The sequence below is a fragment of the Sparus aurata genome, chromosome 5, assembly GCF_900880675.1.
Source record: "Sparus aurata chromosome 5, fSpaAur1.1, whole genome shotgun sequence".
In the NCBI taxonomy this organism is placed as follows: domain Eukaryota; kingdom Metazoa; phylum Chordata; class Actinopteri; order Spariformes; family Sparidae; genus Sparus; species Sparus aurata.
Genome location: NC_044191.1, coordinates 4,942,198 through 4,952,453, shown reverse-complemented (window position 1 = coordinate 4,952,453; position 10,256 = coordinate 4,942,198). Strand labels below are relative to the sequence as shown.

The following is a 10,256-nucleotide window of genomic DNA, read 5'->3' as shown; positions in this document are numbered from 1 at the left end:
CGGGCGAAAACATAACCTTCTTGGAGGTTGAACAGTCTCTAATGCCAGACACGTAAAATATTCTGTTTTTCCTCCAGTAGGCTGAATGTCTTTGTGGACACAAACAGCACATCAACATCAAGGGCATCATCCTGGGCTTTGGAAAACACAAATTTCGGACATTTATAGACCAACAACTTATCGATTGAGAGATTAACTGACAATGAAAATAATTATAAGTTGAAACCCTAGTTATTTTGAATGAACTTACCAACATGCTTGACATGCATCCTTGAATATATTTTGACTGTATCCTAAAAGTTTAGCAGAGCAAATGCAAGATTTGGGATTTGAAAGTCGAAAAAAGGGGCTAATTTGATCTGGCTTGAAACTACATACAGAACACATTCATCACACGTTAAAACTTGAGTACAAAAACCAAAATCTGTTTTATTGTAACTTCCATGTCACAAAAAGAACTGCAGTAGAAAAATATGTATAAGCAAAGCATGTAAACCATTTCTGACACAATTTCTCATACAAAGCGGTGTGCAGCAGCTTAGATGTAGTTCTCAGAGTAGTTGGCATGAAACCTTTGTTGGTAATCCTCTTAGCTTCAGGAGGTGCTCTGACTGTGAATACAGCATGGGCAGCAGTGCAGCGAGTCATGGATGAAGAGATCACACTCCACACAGAACACACTTCGACATGATGGACAGGTGAATATCTAGCAACACAGAGATTGATAGACAGCAGATGAATAAAGATTGGTGGAGGGACTTCAGTTGCAATTAATAAATTAATGTAAGTAGACAATTTTACACTCAATATTGCTATATTTTACTTTCATTAATCAACCACTGACTTATTACTGCAGTTCCATGAAGTCAGAGCATTAGTAAGAAATTTATAAAAAAAGAATGCTTAAAAACTGAAGCAGCTGAAGCCAAGATAACATGATTTATAGAGCATAGGAGAAGCACCAAAGGCACTGAATCCTACAATTCAAAGTGTCTCTCCATACTTCTTACCTGCTAAGTAAATCTCCACAGCTCCACACATCTAGTTTGTAACGCAGACCTGTCATATCTGGTAGGTTACTGGTTATTGTTACCATACAATATGATAAAAGTGTATGGTGCTGTAGTCTTATCTATCTAGATTGTTGTGGTGTGTGGTGATGGATCTTGAAACATCAGCTGTAGAAATGTCTGATTTGAATACATTTGAAAATCTCCAAAGCAATGTCTCTAAACAGAAATTATGACCCAGTTACTCACGATAATCCACAGACCTCGTTGGAGCAGTTTCGTGTAGGATCTTTTTTCTTACAACCAAACTACGCCCATCATAACTTAATGTCCTCAGCTGAACTGTAACATTAGCTAGCTTACTTATCTAACCTCTTGTCTTAAGAGCTGATACGCTTCCTCTGCACAGTGATACTAGGGCTGCAGCTATCAAATATTTTTAGAATCGAGTATTCTACCGATTATCCTATTCTCTGATATTTAATGACGGTTTCTTGGCTCTCCGCCATCATGCCCACTCAATTCTGAACGTAGTGGTGTGTGTCCGCAATAACAGTCTGTGTGGAAAAATTATCCCTGAGCAAAGCAGGCCACATAATGCCAGTGATAGGAATTAAACGAAGCCTCGAGGCAGAGATTTTGCTTTGTCAATTTTTTGTAATCGAATTATTCGAGTTACTCGACTAATCGTTTCAGCTTCAAGGCAAACTTCAAAAAGTATGTTGCACCATCTGAAAGGCCTCCACAGGGCCAGATATATGCTCAGCTACTTACAATTTTATCTTTCAGCTCTCCTTGGCAAGCTTGACAGAACCTGAAACCAAATCAAAAAGGGTTAAGGTTAGAGATGCACCGATCAGGATTTTTGGGGCCGATCACCGATCACCGAAAGCAGTATCTGCTGATCCCGATATTGCCGATCACCGATCACAGCCTCAAATCCATAAATTTTTCTATATTGTTGTCTTGTGTAACTTTAATATATTTAATTAATGATTCTTCTTACACAACATTGACATTGTATTATTAAGTATAACAATTAGGAGATGAGAAAGTATCATGAATTGACCACCGTTTTATAGCAGGCTGAGGCAATGTGCAATATTTCACACTCTGGAGACTCTCTTAGAGACAACTTGGACTCAGCTTACATAGAGTAACTGTAGCTTACTAGTGGGAATGCATGCAGTCAGGGTGGGAATTTTGTCATTTTAGGGGCAAGTCCATTTGGCCTTCACTTTTTTTTTCAGGGGCACCAAGGCCACATGACAGGGCACAAAGGCCACTGGGTAAAATGTGTTGATTTACCTTTCAGACTGATACCATAACATCCTAATTTATAATAAGACATGGATTGTGTATTAAAACTTTTTTTTATACCAAAATCAAGTTAAAGTTACATTAGAAAGTAGTTTTTGTTAAGTAGGGTTAGAGTGAGGTGATTTTTGTGACACCTCACTGAATATTAGTGTTATTGAATATTTCTCCCAATAGAAATTCCCCCAAATTATGGCAAAGCACATTTTTTCCAAACAAAAAAATGTAGAATAACCAGCAGGAGACCACTGATGTGTGGAGTGATTTTGGTGACACTACACTCTGAATAATACTGAAGTTATTGAATTTTTTCTAGTTTCTCTTTTCGGTGTTGCACTTTGTAGACGGTCCCTGCGCCCTCGTCTCACAGCTGGCTGACCATACAGACCAGAGTTAATGTCCAGACGCTCGTTTTGATGAAAATACGGTTGTAGCTCGTTGTCTTCCTTACTACGATAGAAAAGAGCCGTCGTTTGTGTTTTAACAAGGTTTCACTTATGAGTTATTGATCCGGGAAGTTCGAATCTGTGAATATATTTCCAACTTTACTGGACTAAATCCTACCACATAAGTCAGTTACGTATCATGTCAAAAACCGGCTGCGCTCGCTTTCGCACCTGTGTACGGTGTACATTTTAGGACATCCTCAGGATCAGGCTTCAGCGTCAGACCTCAGATGAAAAGGTATAAGGTCTCAGGAAAAGCTCTGTCACACTCGCACCAAACAGCCACATAAAAAATAGTCATCAGACCAAAAGGCCTAAGAAAAAAAAATTGTCACACTGAACTGCCTCAGGATAAAAATTGTCACACTGAAAGCATCAGTAACTAAGTTGTCACACTGAATGGTATCAGGAAAAAAATTATCACATTGAACGGCATCAGAAACTAAGTTGTCACACTGAAAGGTATCGGGAAAAAAATTATCACATTGAACCGCATCATTAACTAAGTTGAAAGTTGAAAGGTATCAGGATAAAAATTATCACATTGAACGGCATCAGGAAAAAAAATATAACACTGACAGGTATCAGAAACTAAGTTGTCACACTGAAAGGTATCAGGATTAAAATTATCACACTGAAAGGTATCAAAAACTAAGTTGTCACACTGAAAGGTATCATAAAAAAAATTATCACATTGAACGGCATCACACTGAAAGGTATCAGGACAAAAGTTGTCACATTGAATGTCATCACACTGAAAGGTATCAGGACAAAAGTTGTCACATTGAACGTCATCATACTGAAAGGTATCAGGACAAAAGTTGTCACACTGAACGTCATCACACTGAAAGGTATCAGGACAAAAGTTGCCACATTGAACGTCATCACACTGAAAGGTATCAGGACAAAAGTTGTCACTCTGAACGTCATCACACTGAAAGGTATCAGGACAAAAGTTGTCACATTGAACGTCATCACACTGAAAGGTATCAGGACAAAAGTTGTCACATTGAACGTCATCATACTGAAAGGTATCAGGACAAAAGTTGTCACATTGAACGTCATCACACTGAAAGGTATCAGGACAAAAGCTGTCACACTGAATGGTATCGGGAAAATCAGTTTCCTACAGAGGTCACATAAGTACGGTGGCCGACAAGGGCAAATGCGCAGTAACGGCAAACGTTGCAAATACATAAACGATGCAGAACCAAAGACACGCAAAACACATGCAACAACAAAATGCTGCAAACAACAAAATGCTGCAAACAAAGAAACGATGCAGAACCAAAACGACAAAAACCCCAAAACACATACAATAGAGAGGTGTAGCAAGCTTTTCAAAAGTGCGGGGGATATATATATATAAATTACACAAAAGACAAAGAAAATATATATTTGACCTATTTTGGCCATAAGTGGTCGTATTGACCGCGCATCATTTTGCAGGGTCTCATTAACAACGAGACTCCACATTTATTGTGCTTCTTTGCGAATTTACTTGCAAGTTAATTAATCTAGTTGTATAGCCTGGTTGGCATGCGCAAACATAAACGGGAGTTCCCCCTCCGTGAAACAGCGTGCGGAGCTGTTCGGTGCTGAAGAGATGCGACTCTGACTGTGTAGCAGGGAAATCCGAGGAAGAATGTCTGCATACTGAGCACCATGCACACAGGTGTGGGCACCTTTAGTGGGGCGAAGGCAAAACCAGAGTCTGTTATGTACTATAACAACACCAATACTGTGTGGACGTCCCGGACCAGATGGCGAGGGCGTACTTCGTCAAAGGCGGTATGGAAGATGGCCAGTGGCGGTCTTCTATAACATCCTCCTCAACCTGGCTGGGATCAATGCCCGCATCTTATTCAAGGAGCACCAGCAGAAGGAGAGCCCGGAGGAAAGTCCTGCAGCAGCTGGCAGAGGAGCTGAGGGCAGAATACATGGAGGGGAAAGCGGCCGCGGCAGTCGGCACAAGGTGGAAGCAACCACCGCAGCAGCAGACACGGAGACGGAGGCAGTGCCGGTCTGAAAGAGCTGCAAACGGAACCAAACCTCGGACACTTGAAATGCCACAAGCCCGTGTGTGGTGACTGTGAGGAGAGCGGAGGTAGTCTGCAGACTGTGACCAGTGATCAAAACGGCTCTTTTTTGTTTTAGATCAGCTCCTTTCAAGCTTTTCTAGTATTATTGTTATTATTATTATTTTAAGTGTTGAAATAAAATGTTTCATAATCAAATAAGTTATTTTTAATTGTTAATGTTCTTGTTCTGTGTTTTCTCTATTAAAATCTTGTGTAAATATATGCAATAATTACGGTTTACTATGTGCATGATATGAATATTGATAAATGTATAATTAAGCGTGTTAAAATGTACATATTGGTGTTATTTCGTTTTTTTAAAAAATATCATGACACAATGAATGCATTCGTCACTCAGTTGGGTATTTACATGAGAGATTATAGAGTTTAATATCTAGCGGTCACAATGACCACTTATGACCGTTCTAGTAGAGTTGGAGTTCAGGCCCTTCTAGTGTTAACAAGAAGCATTTTGCTTATGCAAAAAAAAAAATTAATAATAATCTGTTTAAACCAGATATATTATATTGAGGTTTGTGTCGTTTTGGTTCTGCATCGTTTCTTTGTTTGCAGCATTTTGTAGTTGCATGTGTTTTGCGTGTCTTTGGTTCTGCATCGTTTATGTATTTGCAACGTTTGGCCGTTACTGCGCGTTTGCCCTTGTCGGCCACCGTACTTATGCGACCTCTGTAGGAAACTGATTTTCCCGATACCATTCAGTGTGACAACTTTTGTCCTGATACCTTTCAGTGTGATGACGTTCAGAGTGACAACTTTTGTTCTGATACCTTTCAGTGTGATGACGTTCAGTGTGACAACTTTTGTCCTGATACCTTTCAGTGTGATGACATTCACAATGTGATAATTTTTTTCCTGATACCTTTCAGTGTGACAGCTTAGTTTCTGATGCCGTTAAATGTGATATTTTTTTTCCTGATACCTTTCAGTGTGATAATTTTTTTCCTGATGTTGTTCAATGTGATAATTTTTTCCCCGATACCTTACAGTGTGACAACTTAGTTACTGATGCTGTTCAATGTGATAATTTTTTTCCTGATGCCGTTCAATGTGATCATTTTTATCCTGATACCTTTCAGTGTGACAACTTAGTTACTAATGCTTTCAGTGTGACAATTTTTATCCTGAGGTACTTCAGTGTGACAAGTTTTTTTTCTTAGGCCTTTTGGTCCAATGACTATTTTTCATGTGGCTGTTTGGTGCGAGTGTGACAGAGCTTTTCCTGAGACCTTATACCTTTTCATCTGAGGTCTGACGCTGAAGCCTGATCCTGAGGATGTCCTAAAATGTACACCGTACCTGTGCTGTAAGTTTCGTTCTTCTGTTTTGAGACGTTGCTGCTGCTGTTTGAGAGGCTTTCACGTGAGATCATCGTCATCGTAAGACTCCACCTGCGCGAACCGCGGACTCACTGAAGTTACTGTGAGTGACTACTGTGCACTCAGGTGGCTGTAATTCAGGGCAATCTCGCTACGCTGACCGGGCCAGGGGCACAGATATGGAGTTAGAATCATGCCAAAACCTCACACACACACAAAACGTGTTTTACTCACACCCAACGATTTACAAACAAACTCAGTGTGGTCTGCAAATGCAAAACATCATTCACAAACTAATGCATTTTGTTTTGCAAATAAGAAATGTACCAATCAAACAAATACATCATGCTTCAGAAACAAATACAGCATGTTTTACACATACAAAGAAACATATTTCTTCAATTACAAAAAAGTATCCTTCAAGTACAAATTAAAATCTTTCAAGTACAAAAGAATTTCCTTCAAGTACAAACTAAAATCCTTCAAGTACAAAAAACAATTCTACAAGTACGAAAAAAACTGTCACGTGACTTTTGGCACTATCTTACCACTGTCACGTGACTTTTGGCACTACTTTTCCGCCTTGCTGATCCACACACAAATGTCTTCAGATCCACACACAAATGCCAGTAAACTTTCCAACAAATGTCCTGTAATTTGCACTCCACAACAAGTGGCGCTGTTGAGTCATTTTAAGGCCAGTAGCTGACTCCTCCAATATGATGGTGCCGTCGACGTACATGTGTCTGTGGTAAATCCTGTTGCAGTCTTGAATAAAATAGAACAATAAAAAATAAAGATTTAGGGGGGAAAAAAAACGTCCTACTGGCCTTAAAATGACTCAACAGCGCCACCTGTTGTTGTGGAGTGCGAATTACAGGACATTTGTTGGAAAGTTTACTGGCATTTGTGTGTGGATCTGAAGACATTTGTGTGTGGATCAGCAAGGCGGAAAAGTAGTGCCAAAAGTCACGTGACAGAGGTAAGATAGTGCCAAAAGTCACGTGACAGTTTTTTTCGTACTAGTAGAATTGTTTTTTGTACTTGAAGGATTTTAGTTTGTACTTGAAGGAAATTCTTTTGTACTTGAAATATTTTAATTTGTACTTGAAGGATACTTTTTTGTAATTGAAGAAATATGTTTCTTTGTATGTGTAAAACATGCTGTATTTGTTTCTGAAGCATGATGTATTTGTTTGATTGGTACATTTCTTTTTTGCAAAACAAAATGCATTAGTTTGTGAATGATGTTTTGCATTTGCAGACCACACTGAGTTTGTTTGTGAATCGTTGGGTGTGAGTAAAACACGTTTTGTGTGTGTGTGAGGTTTTGGCATGATTCTAACTCCATGCACAGAGGCCACTGTGGCCGTACGATGAGTTTTTTTTCACGGGGCATCAAGGCCAAAGTGCGGGGCAACGGCGGCCATGAAATTCCCTCCCTGCATGCAGTTAATGCACTGTCTTTATAATTAAACGTCATCTGATTGGCCTGATGTGATCTATTTTGAGAACTCCGATCAAAACCGAAAGGGGCATTATCGGCCGATTGCGATCGGTTGCCGATCGATTGGTGCATCTCTAGTTAAGATACACGGAGGCTATGTGTGTGTGTGTGTGTGTGTGTGTGTGTGAGAGCGAGAGCGAGCGAGAGAGAGAGAGAGAGATGGCATGGCAGATTATCTGAGCTCTGTAACTGACCCAAGATTGAGGAAAAAGTTGACTATGTAGAGAATCAGCGACCACAGCCTGGCCTTAGAGAGCAGCTGACACAGACAAACGTTGCTGCCCAGAGAGGAGCGGCTGTGTTGGCTCTGTCCACACAGACAGGTAGAGACGGCACCTAGTTGCGGCATCTCTGCTAGCGGCACCTAGCTGTGGCTTTGGGGGTGCCACCAGAGATGCTGCAGCTAGGTGACACTGCCACAAATTGAGCCAGCCCCTGCTGCAATCAAGGCTACACCATTTACTGAGAGAACAAAGTGCTGATGCTGTAGATCCAGCAAGATATACGAGTGCCTGCCACAGGAGAAGAGACAAGCTGCACAACAACAACTGACATGATCTCCTCCACATGAACCAGCTGCTCCTGATCACCTCATCATCACAGGAGATCCTGTTCTCTGTCCGTGTTCAACTATCACCTACTGCCCGTCTCCCCCAAAAGATGGGCCCAGAGAGTCCCCCCTTTTTCTATCACCTTTTGCCCTGGCAGAGAAGAGGAGAACATTTGGCACAGCCATAAAACTTTGTCCACAGGATGAACCTGCCTGCTGGGCTCACAAATGGAATCACAATCTGCTCCCCCGCACCCTTTTCTTGACACTTGAAAGTCTTCTTCCCCAGGTTACAGACAGTCAACAACCAGGGATTCGATAACTATGGCTCTGGCACAGATAACAAATGCTTGTCTTAAGCCAAGAAGTACTGATAAATGAGTGCCCTGTTGATTGTTGATCATTCCACAGCAGAAGTCAGCAAGATCTGACTTCAGCTTACTCCTGGACGAGTATCAAACTGGAATTTTATCTTTTCAGAAACAACATATTTGTAACCATTATAAAACTTTCTCTAATTTGATGTTTCTCCCATCCTTCTGGCACATATTTGGACCAAGCTACTTATCATGAATTAATGTGTATGAATGTTTGGTGGAGCCACAGTGCCACCTTTTGGTAAGTTCCAGTATAGTTGAAAGAAAAGCTTCTGAAATGGACTGACTTTACATTTATGCTTATAAATGTAGTCATCTACCTCTGACATATATGTTTTAGCATTAAGTATGAAGTTAGCACTATACAAAATATGTTTAATTCACCACTGTTGCTATTGCAAATGTATCTGTGTGTTTGAGTTATCCTAACCAGTGATTCCTTCTTTCTTATAAAGTGATTTTGGTTATGTTCTTTTATAAACCATGTAAACCAATGTTTATGTAAGACCATGGTGGATGTTTTTTTAACAGTGAATCGTGATCTTAAAACTTTTCAAATCGATAGTAATAGTTTAATCCGTTAATAAATCCGCGAGATAAACTGTAATATGGCCGGAGGAAGTGACGCGGTCAGCCCGCCCCTCGGGTCCACCTTCAGTCTAAAATATAAAACAGCAGACTGCACTCTTGCTTTTTCTTACTCTTGACTTTATTTACTCTCTTACCCTTTACTCTCTTCTTTTGCATTCTTAAATTCTCTTACGCATTTGCTTTTTAATTTTTGATCTCCGTACTTTACTTTCTTTGTTTTTGCGACAAGCTCCGAGACTTGCAATCTCCGCAGATTAGAAACACTTTGAGTACTTTTATTTTGAAAGCACGCACAAGAACGAAACTTATTTTAAAAACTCAGAAGAAGCTACTTTTAGTCGTGTATTTAGTAGACGAAGGTAGATTCGCCTGGCCAGTGTTTTCCTCCTCCAGTTATTTTAGACAAGAAGTGAAATAAGTTCATAGTCGAAGCTGACTAAACTACCGCTCCAAGAAGTCCTGATTAAGACATTGATCAGCATTAAGAAGCCAGTACAGTAAAATAAACTGTTCAAGAAGCCGGGACACCTCTCCAGCTGACCAGAGAAATTTCCATCCAGCCACGACCGAACGCCCGCAGCGCACTCAAAAGGAAAATTTCGTTGGGCCTTTGAGCATCGTCATCCTCCAGCCGTTAAACCAGCAGCCAAGCAGAGGAGGGACCCAAGTCCGTGGACCTCTTCCCTGCAAACAAAGTAGGCTGAAAACTTCTGCACACAGCTGTTGTCTTAAAGATCAGAGTTGGTGTTTATAAAGCTTCGACTTCCATTTGATAAGCTCAAAGAGAATTTCGGAAATTTGCAAAATGTATTTTCGTAATAAGTTAAACTAACTACCTGTCCGCAAACTCACCATCGTCACAAACTCACCTAATCTCCATAATTTAACCTTTACTGCATCCATATTTTCTGTTATTTGTTGTCATCTGTTTGAATTCTTACTTCATATTTACTGTGCATTTATTTAGTTAATAAACATATATAACCGTATGTCGTTGTCTGTGCAAGTTTAATTTAACGTGGGAAATCGATGGGATCGTG

General features: G+C 40.2%; 1 protein-coding gene and 1 long non-coding RNA gene across 3 annotated transcripts in view; one reads left to right on the top strand and one right to left on the bottom strand.

Annotated features, from left to right (window-relative positions):
• Window positions 1-404: 404 nt before the first annotated feature.
• The window catches only part of gtf2h2 (general transcription factor IIH, polypeptide 2), a 63,410-nt gene continuing 53,558 nt past the window's right edge, over window positions 405-10,256 (bottom strand). Inside the window, exons 14-15 of one of the 2 annotated variants that reach the window (XM_030415737.1) lie at window positions 1,785-1,824; window positions 405-706 (exon numbers count right to left, since the gene is read on the bottom strand). In XM_030415737.1, coding sequence (XP_030271597.1) covers window positions 596-706; window positions 1,785-1,824 — 151 coding nt within the window. In that variant the 3' untranslated portion in view covers window positions 405-595. The remainder of the gene's footprint in view (window positions 707-1,784; window positions 1,825-10,256) is intronic. The other variant, XM_030415738.1, reaches the window with a different exon arrangement.
• LOC115580978 (uncharacterized) lies at window positions 7,768-10,205 on the top strand. The gene is made up of 2 exons (XR_003983968.1): window positions 7,768-8,309; window positions 8,451-10,205. It is a non-coding gene; the product is annotated as an uncharacterized LOC115580978 (long non-coding RNA).